At 41.3% G+C, this 22,347-nt stretch overlaps 1 protein-coding gene across 1 annotated transcript in view; it reads left to right on the top strand.

The window, feature by feature from the left end:
• The window catches only part of lama4 (laminin, alpha 4), a 34,052-nt gene that overhangs the window by 10,121 nt on the left and 1,584 nt on the right, over positions 1-22,347 (top strand). Inside the window, exons 7-38 of the mRNA XM_044048738.1 lie at positions 707-887; positions 1,325-1,408; positions 1,492-1,643; positions 1,744-1,854; positions 2,658-2,769; positions 3,262-3,426; positions 4,593-4,786; positions 6,745-6,861; positions 7,035-7,183; positions 7,881-8,022; positions 8,106-8,199; positions 8,286-8,402; positions 8,918-9,103; positions 9,232-9,371; positions 9,984-10,148; positions 11,565-11,710; positions 12,610-12,772; positions 12,888-13,021; positions 13,354-13,525; positions 13,641-13,772; positions 13,860-14,002; positions 14,597-14,726; positions 15,292-15,429; positions 15,738-15,871; positions 16,376-16,540; positions 17,464-17,596; positions 17,693-17,886; positions 18,451-18,640; positions 18,739-18,894; positions 20,863-21,022; positions 21,626-21,753; positions 21,846-21,939. Coding sequence (XP_043904673.1) covers positions 707-887; positions 1,325-1,408; positions 1,492-1,643; positions 1,744-1,854; positions 2,658-2,769; positions 3,262-3,426; positions 4,593-4,786; positions 6,745-6,861; positions 7,035-7,183; positions 7,881-8,022; positions 8,106-8,199; positions 8,286-8,402; positions 8,918-9,103; positions 9,232-9,371; positions 9,984-10,148; positions 11,565-11,710; positions 12,610-12,772; positions 12,888-13,021; positions 13,354-13,525; positions 13,641-13,772; positions 13,860-14,002; positions 14,597-14,726; positions 15,292-15,429; positions 15,738-15,871; positions 16,376-16,540; positions 17,464-17,596; positions 17,693-17,886; positions 18,451-18,640; positions 18,739-18,894; positions 20,863-21,022; positions 21,626-21,753; positions 21,846-21,939 — 4,621 coding nt within the window. The remainder of the gene's footprint in view (positions 1-706; positions 888-1,324; positions 1,409-1,491; positions 1,644-1,743; positions 1,855-2,657; positions 2,770-3,261; positions 3,427-4,592; positions 4,787-6,744; positions 6,862-7,034; positions 7,184-7,880; positions 8,023-8,105; positions 8,200-8,285; positions 8,403-8,917; positions 9,104-9,231; positions 9,372-9,983; positions 10,149-11,564; positions 11,711-12,609; positions 12,773-12,887; positions 13,022-13,353; positions 13,526-13,640; positions 13,773-13,859; positions 14,003-14,596; positions 14,727-15,291; positions 15,430-15,737; positions 15,872-16,375; positions 16,541-17,463; positions 17,597-17,692; positions 17,887-18,450; positions 18,641-18,738; positions 18,895-20,862; positions 21,023-21,625; positions 21,754-21,845; positions 21,940-22,347) is intronic.

Raw genomic sequence — 22,347 nt, 5'->3', positions numbered from 1 at the left:
AAACTGACTTGACTGGCAACTCCCAGAGCCTCGTCAACCAAAAACACAGATTTACTTCATGGACTTGGATGAAGGAAACTGATTTGTTTTCTGTAGGAAAAGCCTGTCTAATGGTAAGATAAAGCATTGAATGCACTTTTAAGAAAGCATAAGCTTTAGCAGGTTTTATGAGTTTAGATTACAGCTTGTTGTTCAGTGGCCAAATATGTTGTTCCTTGTATCCATGCTGGCAGCATTTCATTTTTATAATTAAGATATTTTCAAGGGGTTAATTTTAGAAGAAATTGTGAAATAGGGAGAGAGAGATGGACGTACTGCAAAGGAACTGGACTGGACCCCAACACAGGTCCCTACCAGTGGCCTTGGCCCATGGGGCACATGCTGTACCAGCTACAGCGCCCCTGACAGGCAGGTTTTCAGTGAGAGTGAGTATCCATATTTCACCTCGTTGTCAAAGACGACAACAGCCACAGATTTCATCCATTTTGTTTATTTTGTTCAGACGACTTCTTTTTTTTCTTGGAAGACTTTAGACAATGTCAAAATGTGTCAATGTCAAAACATCTGATCACTTGCAATATATAATGTGAACAGTTGGTCAGGAAGATCAGATTCTGATTTGCTGCAGTCTAAACAAGGCCTGAGTCACTACCTACAAACAGGCAGATGCTGGGATCTAACAGAGTTTTTCATTCATGTAATCTAGGAGGGCTACTCTGGTTTCTCCAGCTGCCACGGCTGTCGGAGGTGTGAATGTGGGCCGGCTTCCCTCCGTCCCACCTGTCATCCTCTCACCCACAGCTGCCCATGCCGCCCAGGGGCCGGAGGCCGTTACTGCGAGCGCTGCCTCCCGGGTTACTGGGACTACAGCCCCTCCGGCTGCCAGAGTAAGACTTGTGTTCATCATGCAACATATCTGTTACTGTTTTGTATAGAACATTTGTCGAATCATTCAATGCACATATGGTTTCCCAGAGGGAAAAAGAAAAGCTTCACTGAGGGTTCACATTCCCACAGTCACTACCACAGTCGTGCACATGACGTCAGAGACGCATCTGCTGAGAACTGGGATTCTGTGGCCAGAGACTCTCTGTGAGAGGCGGATGACTTCACCATAGAACCCTAAATCCACAGTTCATACACAAACAGCTGCTCACGCCATCAGTCCCACACAAGAGAAGCCACAAGACAGATGTACAGGCCCCAAGCCAAGACACTGTCTGTGCTTCTTACAGTAACATATATATATTTGTTAACCCGTTTCCAGCTGCTCAGAGAATTTGTCTCGTCTGATGAAATTCCTCTGCATGTGTTTGTTCTGTAGAGTGTAACTGTGAGAGTGGCCACTGTGACATGCACACAGGAGAGTGTCTGTTAGAGGCTGCAACAGTCAACCTGTGCAACATCAGTAAGTGGAGAGCATGACCAAAGCAGACATATGCTCCTCCTGTTTGTGTGAAACATGCATTTACATTTCATCCGTGGCTGCAGGTTGTGATGACTGCATTTGGAGTCTGATTGGGGACTTGAGGCAGTCCAATAAGACGCTGGACCAGCTGAAAGTTGGAGTGTTGAACATCTCCACTGGAGCTGCTGCTAATGACAGGCTCAAGTACTACAACTACACAGCACATCGACTGCAGGTACATGCAGCTCGAAGTATTTATGCGGCTTTGAGCTTTACTTTATTGCTAATACACGTGAATGTGATCTGAGGCATTACTGGAGCTGCTTTGCTTCTAGACTCAGTTTCAAGGCTGGAGAAACAAGTCGTCTGCAATGAAGGCGCAGACCGGGGAGCTGGAGGAGGCCACAAGCACTGTGGTGCTGGACATCAAACAGCTGGGAGAATCGGTCAGTGGAGCCCATTCTTTCCATGTCACACACACTGACCATTGTTTATTACAATAAGAGGAACAACTACTTCACAATAGGGCAGGGAGATATGGGAAAAATATCATAATATACCTTTTTTGTCATCATTGATATTGATATGTGTATATACAAAATGACATATCAATATTGCTGTACAGCTGGGCGATATGGCTTATAAATAATAATAATATCTCAGTATTTTAAGCTGCACACAGGTCGTTTCTCTGGATACTCTCAATACAGTTATTACCTTTCATTACAAATAATACCTGGTTTATTTCTTTGGCATTTTCATTTTAAATGAATGATATTGACGTGTGTTAGATGCAATGACATTAAATATGACCAAATTCTGCTATAACATAAATGACTATAGGCTTAAAAGTGTGAAGTGACGTTTTAAAATGTAATTTATACATGATTCCATGTATATTGAAGAAATATATGATATTTCATTCATAATTTTGTCACAATAAATCACAATAATTTAGTGTACTTCACTCATTTATTCAACAACATAAATATTGTGATTATCAAAACCAGGAAAAGTCACCACAGATACTTTATTAATGACATCAAAAATCTCAGATGATGTTATTTTCTCGTTCACACTATAGATTAAATATCAATATACTCTCTGTATATATACACATATATATATATATATATATATATATATATATATATATGTGAAGGAATTGACTAAATAAAGACGTGGATCTGATTTTCTCTGGTGGAAATCACACTGTGGTCCTACTGATAGTTTGTGTGGTGGTTTTCAGGAGATGCTGGTGAAAACTTTCGGGGACAGTCTGGACAACGACACGCTGGAGACCTTATCCCTGGCCGAGGAGCTCAGCACGAACCTCACTGATCTTAACGTTCGCATCGAAGGTACCGAACACTTCTCATACAATTTAACGGTGCATTTTTTATTTATTTCGTTTCTCTATCAACAATAGCACCAGGTTGCTCCGAAAAGCAGGAACCATAAAATGTACTTTGGTACGTGGAAAAGAGAAAACGAAAAAACAAGGCATTGAAATGTTCTGCCGGCCTTAAAGAAGCAGAAAAATCAGTTCAGTATAAAGTAAATGCTAACAATAGCTAGTCCTTTAGTTAACAAATCTTCTGTCTTAACTAGGCTATCACTTTCAGTTTGAGGTTGTATGCAAAACATGGACCTAGGGCTCTGTTTCCGGCACCATGTCACACTGATGTCTGCTCATGTGTGCCATGTTTTATCTTCCATTTATGTCAACTGTTGAGAATATTGCTTATTACTGATTACTGCTACATTAGTCCTCATCATGTCATTACATCTGTGTTAAATGTGTGCTGCCTGTCTGAGTCCATGTGCATATATGTGTTTGTGTATGTACACAGAAATGGTCCACGACTGGGAGCTGTACAGTGTTCAACAAGACGTGGACCCAGAAGTGGTCAGACGCAACGCGGAGATGGCAGAGGACATGGTGACCTTGATGAGGAAACTGGACCTTTCCCCAAGACAGCCTGTCGCCATTGATGAGTCAACTGAAGCCCATGACCGTAAGTGCATACTGACCTTTGACCTTTTGGCATTTTGGCATCTCAAAGTCATGACAAAGGCAAGTCATGACAAACGTCCGACACTCGTGGGTGTCATGTGATTTAAGGCTGATTTGAACAGATTATCTGGCAAAATGATCCTATAGTGTGAGAAAAAACCAACGAGAGCACGTTGACAGGGAAACGGATGGTGCATACTTTTCTTTAGAACCATCTAGATGCATCTTCTCAGCCATGACTTCATCCACAGTTTTTGCTGTCAGCTATGCACTGACAGCACTGACAGTCCACCTCCATGTCTGTTTATATTCTTAAATCACGTTCACTCATGCAAGTTCCCAAATCCCTGGAATTTCCTCCCTGAAATCGTTTGATTAAACATCAATTCTGTGGTCCTGCGTCTTGACTGGATCATCTGTGTTCTCTCAGGATTAAATTGTTGTGTCTTTGGTCTCCCACGTTTTTAAAATCACGCTCGTGTGGGCTTGAGTGTGCTTCCATTTGTCTCTCTAGTGATCTAGAGAATGGAAAATGGTAATTGATAAAAATTACTTTCAGTTACTTACGTCATTCATTTTAAAGGGATAGTTCAATTTATTTCTTTTCTTAAGATATATGAGATACTAACTTTGCACTATTTCTACCATGGCTACAACCCACACAAGACAGTGAAAACAGGGCTGCCAATGGGGACATAAAGTCTATGCCTATGTTGCCATCAGATAGCCTTTAGTGACCGGGTAATAAGTTTTTGTTGCGTAAACCACTCACTCCCAACACCAAATCATTTACAAAACGACACATAATGTCAGGCCTGGAATATATGATGACGTGACGAGCTGTCTGATGGATGTCTGCTCTTCCTTGTTCCCCGCTGGCATCCATGTTTTCACTGGGACAATGGCTGCTGGGCTCCAGGCACAGGTCGCCCCTGAACCCCTGAACCCATGAATCCCTTGAATGCCATTTCAATGCAGATGCACTTTTATTTTCCACTCAAAACACACTTTCACACAATTTGGCTGAGGCCCGATCACGTGTCTGTTTGGATTTCCACTGAGCATCAGTGTAACAGTGATAAACACTGTCTAAAGTAATGGTCCCAAGTCGCTCGAATGTGGCAGCGATGACGATAAATGATTTTGTGTCTTTGATCATGCTCCCAGTGCTTAGGCGAATTCGTCAGTTGGAGAAGAAGCTGATCGGCACGGACGGCCGACTTCCACCCATCAGGGAGATTCTGTCGCGCTTCTCTGCAAAACTGTCAGAAGCTGAGAATTTTCTCCAGAAAGCAACTAGCACTGTTCAGGAGACGGAGGACATGAACAGAGCCAGTGTTCTCAAATTCCAGAGGACTGAGGTAATTTCCCATGACCCCCTGTTGCTCTCACTGAGTACGACTTCCTCCTCTCATCTTTTCCCACAGCATTGCCTTCTCATTCTGTTCGAAGCACTCCAGTTTCATGAGGATATAGTCCTGCTAAAACCCACATGCTCAGAGGGAATGTGTTGGCATGGAGGTTGGAGTGATTTATCTCTTCTCACTAAACTGTTATTAGCAGCCACTTGTATATACAGTATATATGGCTATATTATATAAATCTCACCAGAAGACGAAAACACAATTTACGTCATTTTAAACTGCTCCCTTCCCACACCAAAGTCCATAGTGAAAATCTTGATCCACTGCTGCCTCCAAATTCAAGTTCAAATCTTCTAGAAGAAAATCATGATGATATTTAAGTACCAAGAGCAGAGACACTAAATCATGTGTGGGAGCTTTGGACTGTTCCATGAGGAGGAGGCCCTCAGTGGGGAAATAAGCAATGCTGCAATGCAAATGTTTTTTCCCATGATAGCATCTACAGCCAACACACAGATGCATGGCTTTATTTTCCCACAGTGCAGTGTGTAGTCATAACTTCTCGTATGTACGAGGAGATTCAATAAGAAGAGCCATGAACTAGATGGTTGGTATAGTTTCATCCCTTACTCCACATGTGTTGTCTTTAAAAAGTACAAGACATAGAGGTGGTGTTGGCAAAACTATACTGGATAGTGCTAGCAGAAAAGCACTATATAAATCACATACTTTCCAACACTAGAACTTGGATGAGTTTATTTGCCAGAGTTTTTGCTCTTTAATTAATGATCTTGAGTCATTCTGCACATGTGGAACAATCTTTTAGAACACATATGGACAACATACGGCCCTGGGGCTGGATCTGGGTCTGGCCTGCGAAAACCAGACTTGCTCAGCTCAAGTGACAGATCGATGTTGTGATATTAGCAGTTGCAATGACAGGATCGGAGCTAAGATGAGCACCTCAGGTAAAAAGGTTGTCTTGTTCAAAGTCTGATATAGTGCTCTATGTGACACAAGTGTCATTGCTGGTTTGATCAGATGTCATTTTCACGCCCAGCTTGTCCCGTCGTGTAGGTGTCAAATGCACTAACTGTCATCCGTGCGCCCGTGGGTGTGATGGTCTTAAAGTGAGTTGTGGTGAATGTTGGTGCATTGTTATCTTAAGGCGGCAGAAAACCACTGTGCCGCCAACCAACAAAAACCTGGTCTAAAGTGTTATTTAAATGGTGCATTAGCTGCACCTGCAGCGGCGAGTTCACAGTACACTCACACAGAGATGTGCTTCAGCGATCAATCGATCCTGGCTCGGTTCATTCTGTCTCCGTTTGTGTTATTATATACGATGTTTACAATATCTCCTGTTTTACGATGTAACGTTACAGCGCAGCTACAGGGCTGGCATGTGTACTACACCGTTTTGAGTCCTTTCAGGGGGTTCCGTGTGGACGGAGATATTTCCTGAAACTATGCAACCTTTACGGGGATCATTTTTGAAAACGGCAAAGAAAAAGATTGTTTTCGATTTTTGCCATTTCCGTGTAGATATGACAGGCTACAGTGAACTCCAGCATACACATACCATGTCCCACACTACATGAAGGTTTGCTGTGGTCTTGTAAAAGTTACATTCCCACACATTAACTGCATTATCAATTAAGATTTTATTCTAAAAACAGTGAACTATGCCAAATATGCGACATTCCTTACAAAATGTAATTATACACTGTCTCTCTCAATGTTTCCATACAAAGCACAGACAATAAACCCATTATTATTTTTCAGAATATTTAGTCAAGCCCCCACACATTTAAGATGGAACTATAATCTTCATCATCAGTTCAAGATGACCTGAAGATCGGCATTTTGTCTCTTCCATCTCAGCTGTATCATCAATGAAAAACTGTACAACAATAAAGGCTTGAAATAGTGCATTATATCTCTTTGTACCTCAGGCAAAGCAGCAGAGGCTGACAGACGACTACACTGGTGTCAGTGACACGCTGGAAGAAGCCAAAGTCTTCCTCTCAGACACAGAGACGACCGTGGCTGAAGTGGATGCCATGGTGCAAGTGAGTGACGTCTATCTTACCACATTTTTCAGACTAAGAGCTCATCAACTGAGAAGTGCTTGTGTTTATATTTGAATGTAGTCGTGGTTAGGACATTAATGCTGTGTGGAATCATGCTGATGTTGCAGTTTACTGATGAAATGTAATGAAATCCTATGTATCTGTGTGCACAGAATGTGACACAGTACCATGCGGCGATCGATGGCGCCAGCCAAAAGCTGACGGAGAAGACGGAGCGTCTGTCACTGGCTGACAGGGATCTGGTTCAGAGCGCCGACGAGCACGCCGAGGAACTGGAGAGACAGGCCAGCGATCTGGAGGAGTGAGATACACTTTAATATACATATTTATTATATATATTTTTGTAAATAATGAAATCTACAAAGGCAACAACTCCAAAAAACTCAAATGAAAAGTAACTAAAGGGAGAACATCTGCAATATGAAGCAAACAGGGAACCACAGCATAACAAGTGACAGTGAGACACAGTAAGCAGGGAGATTAAATACACAAGGGAAGAGTTGGGACAATAAACACAGGTGAATCACATCAGGGCAGAAGATTACAAAAGCAGAAAACTCAGACAGGAAGTAAGGAAAATGACTCACAGAAACAGGACGTCAAACCAGACAAGACACACGAGGACAGGAACTAGAAAAGACAACCACAACAACTGGTGCTATCATTTATCAACATTAGAAAGTTTGCTAGCCATGACAGACACTGCTTTGCTAACCTCTGTTAGCTACCTCCAGAGCAAGTATCAAAAAAGCACCAGGTACGTGGTACTAGCAATAATGACAAAGCAATGAGGGAGTCCAGATGAGCTGAGTGTCACTGGAACTGCCAAATGAGATGTCACGCCAACATCTAGGCCTCTGGGGAAAAAGATAATAAAAGATGCTTTAGCAGTCCACAGCGCTGACTTCTGCATTATAGAATGATAGTGTAGGAATTCATGATTTTAATTAAAAATCACATGCAATATGAAAAACACTTTACCATCTTGTCTCCACCAGGGATCTGAAAGCGAGCGATGCCAATGGATTTGTGCAGAGAGCCATTAGTGCTGCCAACGTCTACAACAACATCGTGAAATACGTCGATGATGCAAACATCACCTCTCTCACGACTTTAAACTTATCCCAGAGAGCTGAAGACGTACGTTAACATCCTAGTTCTGTACATCATTTAGTACAATATCACATCAGAGGTTAACTTAACCGTGTGTATTCTGTTTTTAGGCCATAACTGGGATCAACACACAGCTCGGACACCTGGTGACGCAGAGCGGCAGTGTTTTCAAGGAATCTGTTTCATTACACTCAGAACAAATCGGTATGAAAAAGTATTTTGTTCACAGACATAAATGCAACTGACACATTTATTTATAAGATGTCATTAACTATATTTTTCTGTTACAGAGGTTGAAAATGAGGTGGCGGACAAGCTAAAATACATCGAGGAGACCAAAGAGACCATGGAGAAAAACACCAAAAAACTTGCAGAAATAGTTCAGGATATCAGTGAAATTCATGCAGGTTGGTTTTAAAAAGAGTGTCACTACCAGGCCGAGGGGATGATCACAACATGAATGAGGAGACTCCCTCTCCCTAAATCCCAAGGAACCACCAGCAACACATTAAACAAACCACTTTAAAGCTTTATTCATGTGAGGGTGTCCCCACCAGTCTTCTGACCAAACCTACGCCGTGCATATTTTGCTATACTTATGACAATAACAATCTGAGCCATTTATTGGTGAAAATAAGTACTTATAGAATTCAGAATGGTGCTGTTGTTCCGTAAGATTATACTGCAGACATTGCTGTGAGTTGGCTCTGCCACCCGAGGCCCTACTGGCCCAATTATGAAAATTTTTTTTAGTAATATTCACATATTGTTTTACAATTAATTTAGTTGAGTCTAACCTAGGGGCCACATGGAAGTGTGATGACCAGCGCTGTTGCTTCACAGCAGGAAGGTCCGGGTTTCGCTACCTGGTCAGACCACAATCCAATCCATACTCAGTCTCCTCCTCTGCATCCGTTTCCAGACAGAACACCACAGCGTCTGGCGGACACGCTGCAGCTGGCTGAAGGGAATCTCAACCGTTCAGCTGAGGTCCTTCAAACTGTCACACCCATCAGCACCAAGGTGGAGGAATGGGCCACCAACATGAGAAACAATGAGTACTCCACTGATGCTTATGAAAAGGCTATTTCCTCTGCGGGAGAAGCAGGTATGAGATTCAGAGCAATGCACATGTACTATCTCTGTGTTTTCAGTGCACTTATGGCCATGGCCGTGAAACTGCTAGTGTTATTATATGAATGAAGTATGAAATGTTGAATTGTGTTTTTGTTGCAGTGGAGAACCTGAATGTGCTTGTACCTGAGCTGCTGGACAAGCTGAAGGTGGTAGAGGAGAAAAAGCCTATCAACAATGTGACCACCAACATCATGAGGATCAGAGAGCTCATTGCCCAGGCTAGGAGTGTGGCCAAGAAAGTGAGTTCACTTTATAGCCTTATTTTAGACCAAGGAAGCAAACAATGCACAACACCAGCGAAATCCTTCATACTGCCAACATTGTTTATGTAATTCTCATGGTTGCAAACCTTTTATTTACGTTAACATCTATTGGCTTCAGCTCGACACATGGAAGGCCTGCAAGTGGCGCTGTAACACTACACCAGAACAGAGAAGAAGACGTTATACACAGAGACAGAATGAACCAAGCCCGGGAAAAGAAAGAGAATTAAATTAAAGTTATCTTAAAGCAAACATACAAACAGTAAGGAAACATTTTACATGTCATAGTTAAGCATAGTAATATTTATCAGATGCATGTGGAGCTGTTCTGCACCATCAGCACCATCAGCCTATCTGAAAAACTAAAATCACAAACCATAAATTAGAAACAGATCAGCAAGGTATTGCTTAAATGTTGCCTTATTTATTACAGACATATGCATTTCATTAAAATCCTGGCCTCTGAACAAATAACATGCTAAAGGTGAACAGAAGTGTCTCCTTCTTGCTTTTCTGGTTCATTTCTCATACATTTCATGCTTCAACAACACTTGATTAGTAAGCTCATCATTCTGGTTTGTTTTTCAGGTCCAAGTGTCTATGAAGTTCAACGGCCAATCCTCAGTGGAGGTCCAACCTCACAGTGACCTGGAAGAACTGAAGACAGTGACTTCCATCAGCTTGTTCATGAGAGTGGACCCTGACAAGGACCCCATTGAGGACCGCCTCATCCTTTATCTGGGAGACAGAAACGTGAGGAGACTAATGGCTGCTCGTTATATAAAAAAGAAAAATCAAGAAGAATGTTAAACAGAAACACATGGCAGTTATTACACAAGTAAAAACAGTTGCTTTGACTTAGTGTCGTTGGTGTGTACGTGACTAGATCTGCTGCTAATGCTGCATTCCAGACAACTCAGAGCTCAGTCCATGTCTTTGCAGAGAAGCACATGTCGATGTCACGCAACACTGGCAGCATCAATGAAAGAGTGTACCGTATAAAACACTTTAACTCTTATGCAATAGAAACACTGTTTGAAATTCACAGTAATGACTGTGGGAAAGTCTGTCAAGTATCGGTGGCAGTCTACATGTATACAGTATATATAAATGTACATATATAAAGTTCCAAATATCAGTTATGAAATACCCAGATGTTGTAATGCATATGATATTTTGCCATAAAACAGACTTTTTCTGTGTTTGTAAAGTGTTCCCTCTCCAGCACCAAAGTCGAAAGAGAAAATCACAAAGTCATTTATACTTGAACTTACTAATGGAGGCTGCAGTCGGTCAGCAACTCCCCTGTGCCGAGAAATACAATTGCTGTATTTCTCCATGGACTACAGTGCAGAGAGAGAATGGTTTACACAATGACACAAACTTCAGTTTCCAGTCAGAAAAGTCTGTCTGATAGTGAACTAGAGTGGCATAGATTATATAACATGAGCAGCCATACTAAAAACCTGTACTATCACTTTAATGTTGCAATACTTGGGTATTTATTTACAGATATTTGTAACTTTTATTTAGAAATTCTACTTTGACATATTACACCGGGTTAGGTTAGGTTAGGGTTGAATAAAAGACAGTAAAAGCTTCGGAGTTCTGATTTCAATTTACAGGTAATTGAATTCTGTTTAACAATTCCAGAATTGAACAATTTAACAATTGAATTGCACTTGCAGACAGTGTATGGTGCACAGGGTGGTATCAAAGGGGTGGAACATTTTGATGCTGGAAGTTGAACATTTCAGATCAGATATATCTGACTTCACAGGAAAGTGACATGAATCTTCACAGAGCAAAGGCAGCAGTAAGTTACAGGGAGCCGCTTGTGGACCTGAATAGCTCGTTGTGATCATGGAAGCAGGAGTAACAGCCTTTCAAAGTGCACAGTTGCTCCATTCAAAATGTCTCTAAGAGATGCTTGTGACAATGAGGCATGTGAGTGGCTTCAAAGCTGGACTTCATTTACATAAACACCGCTGCCCCCACTGCCCTTTGGGGGCAAAGATATAGAGCAGCTCCACAATGTGAGGCCTCTCTGTTTCACCTCAGTGATTTCACTGCCACTGTAATATACTGCATGCTGTATTGTTTGCCGACAGCTTTTGACTGTGCTATATATCAGAGTAAAAGCAGGCTTCCTGATGTTCACACCCTCAGGGCAGGAAAGACTACATGGGTCTGGCCATCAAGAACGACAACCTGGTGTACGTGTACAACCTCGGGGGTGAAGATGTTGAGATCCCGCTGAGTTCAAAGCCTGTCAGCCAATGGCCTGCAGTCTTCAACTACATCAAAGTGGAGAGGTAATGCCTGTTAATGAGCTGTAGAAACACTGGCTTCATGCAGGAAACACTTGAATGTTTGTATTTGTATATTTGCCTTGTTCAAGTCTAGTCATTAACCCGTTCACGCGGCGCATCTGCATGCTGTGCTTTTTCTGTTACACATCCTTTACACCCATTCAAAAGTGGCCAGTGCAACCATTGGTAGGTTGGTTTGGACTTGAGTGGCCTGCCTTAAGACAACCCACTCTAACACCTCAGCCATACCTGCTACAAGTTACTAAAAACCTCTGGTGACTGATAAAATCCCAAGTGTACAACATTTGCACATTAACAAACAACCAATTAAGCTTTTGTTGAATCTGATGTGGAACACTTACCTACAAACAACTTTGAAAAGTAAGGCCTGGGACGTGTTTGGGGGGAAAAGTTGAACCGACAGCATCCTATGTCATCAAGTTCTAACACCCTACATCATCAAAGGTGCGTGTAGCTCAGATCACAAAGTGAGCGGAACACACTGAGCTACACCACTAAACACTTTCTCTTGAAACCACTGCATGTTTCCTGGCATGTTGTGGTTCCTACTTCCTCTTAGACAGCTTACATTGATTTGCCCACTGATGACATAAGGTTTACAAGAAGAAACCAAGTGTTTTTTGGTTCCAAATTTTATCTGAACCAATTCACTTTGTTTGGTTCAATATTTGCTCCAGGACCTGGAACATGTGTTGTATGTCATTTCTGTGTCTCTTAAACACACCAATCACAGTGATTTCTCTCACCAGTGGACAGCAATGCCACTCCAGATTGCTGACTCTGCTGTAAAGCCGTTGGCAGAACTCATCCACTGATGTGTCCTGGACTTCCAGATGGTAAAATGATTTGTGTAACTAATGCTTCTTTCTTTGTGCTTGTAGGCTGGGCAGACATGGAAAAGTCTTCCTGACCATCCCGAGTCAGAGCTTTACAGATGAGCAGAAGTTCATCCAGAAGGGCGTGGCTCCAGGCACCGACGCACTGTTTGACATTGATCCCAAGGACATGGTATTCTTTGTAGGCGGCGTTCCACCAAATGTCAAGGTAATGAATTTTCACGAAAGTTGAACCTTTATTAAAGATGAACCTTTAATTATAATAAATCTTATTCCCCCCTGAATAATTACACGTGACTGTGTTTTAATTGTTGTGATTGTAGCTTCCGCCCCCTCTGAGTCTCGCTCCATTTGTGGGCTGCATCGAGTTGGCCTCACTCAACAATGATGTCATCAGTCTGTACAATTTCAAGGCAACTCATAAAATGGATGTGATTACATCACCACCGTGCCCCAGGTAACCGTCTGCATTTTCATCTACATATAATCAGTTTGGTGCACACAGCAGACTGAAGACTCAGTGGCTCAAAGTCACTTTTCACTTGCTTGTGATTATTTCGAGGCTGCAATTTGTCTTGCTGTTGGATTGCATTGTGTTACGGAACCACAGCGTGCTTTAGTTGGGTGCACCAAATAAACTGACAGTTCAGTTTATACAGTATGCTCCATCAGCACCATGAAAACCAATTACGTTTGTACAACAAATTAGCTAATAATTCTGGATCCAGCTTATTTGGTTTTGAATGCTTTGTGGATTATTCAAACATATCCCTTCTGTTTTCCTCTTAGGTACAAGTTAGCGTTCTCACAGAGTCGCGTGGCCAGCTATCTGTTTGATGGAACAGGCTACGCACTCGTAAATAACATTCAAAGGAGGGGCAAATTTGGAGTGGTCACAAGATTTGATATTGCAGTACGAACAGTGGCAAACAATGGCATCCTTTTCTTCATGGTCAATGGGGTAAGAATGAAAACTAATTCCCATACGTCTATCATCTTGAAATGTGCTTTTAGATATAAACTGACTACACAAAACCTTTGTGTAAATGTCTGTGTATTTTATTTCTTCTTTACAGGAGCAATACTTCCTTTTAGAATTAAAGAACGGATTTCTGCGCTTGATTTATGACTTTGGCTTCAGCAACGGGCCCAAACTTTTGGAGAATAACTTACCAAAGCTGCAAATAAATGATGCAAGATACCACGAGGTACGTTTCACATGTCAAATTTTATTGTCTTGACAAATTCATTTCAAACATGTTTGATTTGTATGTGTTGATGGGATTTCTGTGCAGGTTTCAGTCATCTACCATCAGTCAAAGAAGGTGATCCTGCTCGTGGACAAGAGCCACGTAAAATCTATGGAGAATCCAAAGACCACACTGCCCTTCACAGACATCTACATAGGCGGGGCTCCATCAAACATCCTCAAATCCAGGTCAATTAAATGGCAATGAGATTTGAATGAGTTTCCATTATTAAAAAACAAACACAAAAAAAACACACATACAAACTTTAGTTGGCAAGAAGAAGACTGTTATTCCTGGTTGTAATTCTACCTTCGTCCTGTACTTGATCTGTTGAATACTGCTCTCTAGCGGCCAAACTATGTCATCAGTCATCCACACCAGTCATCCACACTACACCAAGTTTTTATGAACCCAAAATGGAGTCTGAAAACACTGCTGACTCCATTTTAGTTTTACAAACTTTAGAAAATCGACTGATACAGTTACTCGCAGATGCTTCCTGATTCCCCTGCTTTGATTTTCATCCTCATGCTCACTGCGCCTGAATAGTCTATACTTAGGTTTAAGACTTGTGTTTTCAAGTGTGTACACAGAACACTTGTCTGGATGAAGACATCAACTCATAAGTGACATCATATTTTCTGATAAGATAAGATACCTCCATTGTCTCTGTATACAGTGGAGTTATGACCATATTTTGTGCAACTTGACATCTTGAGAGAGATGTACTGTATCTTTAGACTATCATAAGATAGTAACAGCACTGTATATCATCACCACAGGCCGGAGTTGTCTGATGTGATGGGCCTGAAAGGCTGCGTGAAAGGTTTCCAGTTCCAGAAGAAAGACTTCAACTTACTCGAGGAGCCTGGCACCATCGGTATCAGCAGTGGCTGCCCTGAGGAGCACTTTGTAAGTTCTCGCCCTTACATTCGCGGCAGTATGTGTGATCTCTGTCTGAGCCCGTTCAGACCTGATATTAACACCCCTCCCATGGGCAGGTCTGAGCTGTCAATTCATCCTGAATGCATCTTCAGAATTGGTCACAAAAACTACATTTGTAGATGTTGTGAGGACACATATGTCCATATTTCTGAGGTGCACAAATCCCCACTGAAATGTTAACATATGTGCAGCCACTCTCTCTCTCTCTCTCTCTCTCTCTCTCTCTCTCTCTCTCTATAACACATAAACACGCTAACATACAACCACAATGCCAAGTGTCACTAGTCCTTATCAGAACGCATGTTTATACTTGAATTGAATGTGTCCTGAATACTTCAGTAGGACAGCACAGCTCTATGTTCATGTGTCGCAGACAATATTTTTGTTTTGTTCTCTTGATTTTAAAATGATAAAGTGTAAACAAGGGCAAAAAAACAACCAAAGGGATTAGCACCTGCTACAGTTATAGACTGTTATAGTTATAGTTAATGAGTGATGTCAGTGATGGCTGTTTGTATTGTGTGTGTGACAGATGTCCCACAAAGCCTTTTTCTCCGGAGAGAGCTACCTCGGATCCACGGCAAAGTTTTCACCATTCGACAACTTTGAGGGAGGACTCAACTTCAGAACAGTGCAGCCCAGCGGACTTCTGTTCTACCACAATGAAGGGGTATACATACACACACACACACACACACACACACACACACACACAAATATCTGTTTGGCAGTTGTGACAATTTTTTTTTTAGCACCTAATATGCAGTGCTATATTTATCAAAAGTGAGAGATATTCTATTGTGTGATTGTGTAACAAGACCTTCACTGTGTGTTAAAATGCATAGACGCACATATGTATTCCGTAAACCTTTACAATACCACAGCTTACTGTTTCTTATAATTCATTTCTGAAGACATTTATAATTAACTACGATTATCTAATAAAACTAAAAATTGTATATTCATTTTCTCATTCAGTCTGATGAGTTCAGCGTTTCCCTGGAGAATGGAGCCGTGGTGCTGAACACCAGAGGCACCAGGGTCAAATCGCACAAGAAACAATACAGCGATGGAAGGACACACTTCCTCGTGGCTACAGTGAACAGTCAGAAGTAAGTGTTTGGCTGAGCACCTGCACAAAGACTGTGGACACACAAAAAAAGACACTAAGAATGAACAGTTTATAACAGTGACGTGGTGTGTTGGAATTAGTGGCATTTTGGTGTTTAGTTGCCTCACACTCTTCATCTAGGTGGATATGAAAAAGCATGGAAGCCTTAAGGTAGCATAAAAACATTGAAAGGCCTGCATAGAGCTCGTTCTAAGGCAATGGAAACACTGCCCCATGTATGAAGAGCTTTACTAGTGTGTGTAAAAATCACACAATTAAGTCAAAGATGAGTGTGGGCCCCTCATTGTTATCATGTGTGTGGGGCACTGCAACAGGGTTGAGAAAGCAGGCAGTTGCCTGGAAACCTTACATTTTGTAAACAGCTTTGTTCAGGAGACAGTAACAACTACACTTTGGTCTCTGTGTCTGAGGCTCCTTTAGTCTGAAACCCGCAAAGTGTTTTGAAACAAATGAATTGAGTAACTGGTTGACCTGTTCACTTCAGGTATTCTCTGTTGGTGGATGACAAAGACAAACAGGAGAAGAAACGTCCGTCCTCAGCTACAAGATCGACGTCGGGCTCTGTGATGAGGACCTTCTATTACGGAGGCTCGCCGAGCAGCAGCTTCAAGAACTTCACAGGCTGCATCAGCCACGCCTACATCAACAGGTATATTGGAACTGAACGGTTCATCAATACATTTAAGAGGAAAACTGAGTGGAATCGACCTAGTACCTAAGTCTGCTATTGCTACAACGTTCACATGTAGCAACTTTTGCAAACCCAAATTGATTATTTTTAATGGAGACAGATGCAGCACCTCCACACTGCATTGAAATGCAAAGATCTCAACGTCTATCTTCTAATAAATTGTATACTTACGGAACATCTTTTGATACTTTTACTGATCAATGATGAAGATCTACTGTTTTCTTTTCATGGATTTTCACCTTTTGTTTATACGGAGACTGTGATGGTCTTACCACAGTAGTGCGAGCCTGATACCAAGTTGTTAAACATCAAATGAAATGAGAAAAGACCTTTATGAGAAAGCCTGAACATTTTGTCTACCACTGATGACATACTATAGTCAGAATCAGAAGTCAGAAAGGTACTTGTACTCAGAGACAACATGTAATCGAGAACATGTGGCTCTACACTGGAGCCACCAGTCTTGCTGGAAGACATGCTTACTGTTCAGGACACATTCAATTGTAAACAGGTTTGCTTTAACCATGCTGTTTCACAAACTATGAATTGTGTAACTTCTTTGGCAACTTTGGTCACATGGCTGCCATTTAAATAAATGACAGTGTCATCAACACACATTTGGATGTTGGTGTCGAGGCAAACTGATGGAGGAACATTGGCCTAATATAAAAAACAACAGGCCCAAGATGGATCCTTGTGGGACACCTATGGATAAAACAAGGGCAGACAATAGATGATTTTAAACTCTAACATACTGAGACCTATTAAACAGACATGAGTTCAAACAAATGTATCTAATGAATCTTTGCTTTGACGTTGTAAACTATGTAATATCATTGCACCAAAACACACCATAACTCACACTGTCTGTGTGTTGGTAGACAAGATCGGGACATTGAACCTGAAGACTTTCAGCGGTACACAGAGAAGGTGCAGACGTCCCTGCAGGACTGTCCGGTTCAGCGCCCCCCTGCTGCTCTGCTGTCACCACACAAAACCAAACACAGCCACAAGGTAAGCATGTCTTCCATGAACATATGCTTTGCTTTGTATTTATGGATGTATGTTTTGCATTTAGGGCATTCTGACATATGATAAACACTCTGAAAGGTTACCAGGGACGAGCCCACCCTCCCCCCAGGCCTCATGGAACTGAGGAGTGATGAGGAGCAGCCATCCGAGCCAAGCATTGAATCGTGCTACCTTTCCTCCAGTCCTAAAGCATTTCACCAAGCCTTTCACTACGGTGGCATCGCCAACAGCAGACAGCACTACACTGATCTCCCAGACTCCTTCTCTGAGAGGTATGTCTAAAACTGGCTTCAGACTCCAGGAGTTTAGAATTCTGACAGATTTTGGAGTCAGGTTGCATCACATAGTTAAGGAAAAACTTGACTTTTTTTATTCTTCTTTTTAATATTGAACATGAACACAAGTCTGGATGAGGAAATGGTTGTGAGGCCCTTGTTTGTCACTTTTTTAAATCTGCTACATCTCACCACATATTAACAAGCTTTTTCTCCAACTAAGCAGCTTGATGTGACTCTCGTCTCAGTGTCCATATGCAATCCCGATTTGAAATTCTAAAACATCAACCACGTTTCATCAATTTGCAACAATTTGGGATGTAAATGAATGAACCTGTAGCCACTCACGCTACTAGATTATAGGGTCAAACATCACTAATGACCAAGGTTCCAAAACAGTTGTTCTATTGGGCAGATTCAAGTCTCAGCCCAAATTAGATTTCTAAGCAACAGTATATGCACCCCCTGTGCACCAACAAAGGCTCAAAGGTCTGGAAATCACAATAAAAACCCTGAAACGCTATCTTCAAGTTTTTTTTTAATGCTCTTTCCACCTCCCAGATCCCACTTCTCTCTGTCCCTAAAGAGCTACTCGTCCTTTGGTCTCATCTTTTACGTCGCTGATGCCCAAGAGGACAATTTTATGGCTCTGTTCCTCGCCCACGGGAAGCTGGTGTACACCTTCAACACAGCAGATCAGAAAGTCAAAATCAAGACTGATGAGAAATACAACGATGGTGCATGGCACAATGTAAGTTGTGAACTCATTCTCTCTCTCATTACTGACTGTACACACAAGCAAGGGTGTTTTTAGATGCAGTGACAACCCTCTGTCTTTTCCTGCTGAAGGTCATTGTTGTCCGTGATGGAAGTAAAGGCCAGTTAATAATAGATGGGCTCACGGTGCTGGAGGACAGAGTTCAGGAAAGCAACACCGCCTGGAATGTCAGCAGCCCCCTCTATGTCGGAGGAGTTCCTCCTGGGAAAGCACAGAAGAATATTCAGGTAAGATCAGAATGTTTATGTGGTGCTAAAATGTGACTTAAAGGAATAATTCACACATTTACTTTTATATTATATATATATATATACACTGGTCCCTCATTTAAAGTTAGTTAGTTTTTTATTAATCCCCTTAGGGAAAATATTCCTCTGCATGTTGACCCATCCTAGAATTAGGAGCAGTGAGTGGCGCCCGGGGAGCATTGGGGGGTTGGGTACCTTGCTCAGGGGTACCCCAGCCCTTTTTGGCCAGGGGGGGATTTGAACTGGCGACCTTCTGGTTACAAGTCAAGTTCCCTTTCCACTTGGCCACGGGCTGCCCGATGCCCATTTATCACAGGGGTTATGTTCTAAAAGTAACCCACAACAGGCGAAATCCGCAAAGTAGTCAGCTTTATTTTTTTACAATTATTATCTATGTTTTAAGGCTGTAAAACCCCTCACCGCACACATTATACACTTTTTTCAGACAGACATTACCATTTTCTCACATTTCACACTAGTTTAAACACTCTCAAAGTGTACATATATATATATATATATATATATATATATATATATATATATATATATATACCATTTCATAATAAAAGTACATGAAAGTGAAGGCTGGACTGGAAAGGAGTAAAAACATAAATTAATACAGAACAAAGACGTTAGTTAAGAAGTTAAGAACAAACAGGGTTAAAACTTAAATCAAATGTAATAATGTCAATTTTTACATTGGGTTTTCAGTGGGTTTACAGTTTACAACTCTGATGGATGGCTTTAATATTAAGTGTTGAGGTTTATATTAAATTTGGAGTAAGGTGCCTCAAGAAACAATATTTGAACAGCTGAACAAACACAAACCAGACGCTCTGAGTCCACAACTGAAGAAATCCACTGAGCCAGCAAACCTGTGTTTGAAATGGATAAAGCTGAGAATAAGTGTGTTAGATGTCACTTAGTCCAGTACTGTGACCGTAATCTGTTTGACCTCTTCCACATGACAGATATAGAAAGCATTCAGTGAAGCATTCAGGTCATAATTGTTTTTTTTTTTGCTGTGCTTAGCAACGCAGCAGTGTGTCACTTGACGGATACAATAACAAATAAATAAATAAATAAAATAAAATAAAAACAAAATGTCCTGACAGGATCATATCCTCACTGGAGGAACCCAGTGTATGTATTTGGTATGTAATGTATAGAAGTCTCATCCACACGGAACCAGCATTTTAATGTTTATCATACATTAATATGTCATACGAGCACGACCTTTATTTAAGCAGGCAAGTCAATTGAGAGCCAATTCTAAATTACATGATGACCTGGCCAGTACCACCACTCGGCTCCACTCCACGCTACTTTTTTGTGTAGATGTGGATTTTGGTGCTGAGAGTTTTGAATATGTTTGTCATGAAGCACTAAACTAGCCCACTGTATCGTCAAAACCACAGCTCAAGATAACTTGAACTATCCCTTTAATGTTTACTACACATTTTATATGTGAAGTACCACCTTCACAGAAACATTGAGCTCTTGAAGTAACAACGTTAAAAGACAGTGATGTAAAGAGGTCGAGCAAAGTCAGCCACAGACTTTTCACAGGAGGCAGATTTATTCCCAATAAGATCATTTGCTTTCTCATCATCCTCCTCTTCCTCACATATACTTCACACACTGGTATAGTGAAATTAGATTAAGATGGAGCGAGACATAAGGCGACTCTAATTATTATTATTTCATTTATTCATTCATTTGCCACACATTCAGCTCCACTCTAATCACATTCTGATTTTTCAGAGGAAGCTCTCGCACCACAGGTGGTACACGTTTGAGCCATGGGTGGTGCACCGCGGTTTGAGAGTCATGGCCTTAGAGTGTATTAAATGATGCAAGCAGGCAATTGTATTGCTTATGTATTCATTGGTAATGGTATGGTTACTTCTTCTCGCCATTGTCTCATTGTCTCCTACGTCCCTGCAGAGAAACTCTGTGTACAGCTTCACCGGCTGTTTGAAGAACCTTCAGCTGGATGGACGATGGCTGTCGTCAGTGTCAAAGACCTATGCTGTCACTCCCTGCTTTGATGGACTTCCTGAGGCAGGGACATATTTCTCTCAGGAAGGAGGATACGTTGTGCTTGGTAAATTTAGTTGTTTATGTGTGAACCGACACATTTGACTGACAGTGGCTTTAAAACGGTCCATAATTTGTTTCTTTTATAACATTTGTTGAAATCATCTTAGCGTCAATAGATATAGTTGTCTGGAAAAGGTTCCAATAGCATGTCAAACTACAACTGATGCATCCCATCTACTTATAAATAGGTTGTCTGGAGGACAAAAAGGAAAAACACAGTCTGGAAAAGGTCACAATAGCAGAGGACACACATAAGACACACTTACACTGACTCTCCCGTCAGGAAACACTGTACATGATCAGAAATCTGATTGGTCGTCGAGCTACAGGGCTAAACACAGGATTTTCTTTCTTTCTTTATGCCAGACAACTTTATTTGTTGAAGGCTTTCGGGATGTGAAGATGAAAGATGGGTCAGATTGAGAAAAAGAACAAAAGCAAGACATTAACATATTAATCTAGTAATTGATTAAATGTATTTGTTTACAGGAGATTTTTTCTTTTTCTCGAGTGCTGTGTATTTTATTTAAGTGTATTGTTTATGCATGTGTACGATACTGGATTCTGTCTGTCTCACTGTCATCTGGCATCTGTCTGCCTCCCTCAGAAAAGTCCTTAAACCTTGGCCTGAACTTTGAGCTGCAGATGGAAGTCCGCCCCCGTGTGACATCAGGGGTGCTAATGCATGTGCGCCAAGCAAGGGGCTTTGCAATCATGTTACTTCATGAAGGAGCAGTAAGTTGTGTGCATTTATTCTAAAAGGAAAGAACCTTGACAGGTTTTGTTCATTCAAAAGCATTAAAACTACTTTTGTCATGTGATTCCAGGTGGTGTTTCTCGTAAATGATGGAACCAACGAGTTCTTCACAAAGGTGACTCCACGGGAGGGTGTGTGTGGAGGCAACTGGCATAGAATCTCTGGTGAGGATTTTACCATACATTTAGTGACCTGTGGTACACATCAACAGCAAAGAAAGCATACAGTATACAGTATATGCATAAAACACTGGCATAGGACTAATAATTATATCATACATTAAACTTTTTCTGTTGGGCCCCCCTTTGGAGGAAGACATTTCCCAGGACCCTGTGACGCTCACGAAATTGTAACAATGTGTCAAGTATAACATTTATTCAATCAATATAAGAACATTTTGGACGACTTTTTTGACCGATTTTGTACGACATACTAAACTATGACATTTTTATCACATTTTGGACGACAAACTAAACTATGACATTTATGTCACATTTTGGACGACATACTAAACTATGACATTTTTGACCCATTTTGGACGACATACTATACTATGACTTTTCTGACCCGAT

Source organism: Solea senegalensis, linkage group LG17 (genome assembly GCF_019176455.1).
Source record: "Solea senegalensis isolate Sse05_10M linkage group LG17, IFAPA_SoseM_1, whole genome shotgun sequence".
Classification (NCBI taxonomy): Eukaryota; Metazoa; Chordata; class Actinopteri; order Pleuronectiformes; family Soleidae; genus Solea; species Solea senegalensis.
Note: the sequence above shows the minus strand (reverse complement) of the source record. Positions and strands in the feature narration are given on the sequence as shown.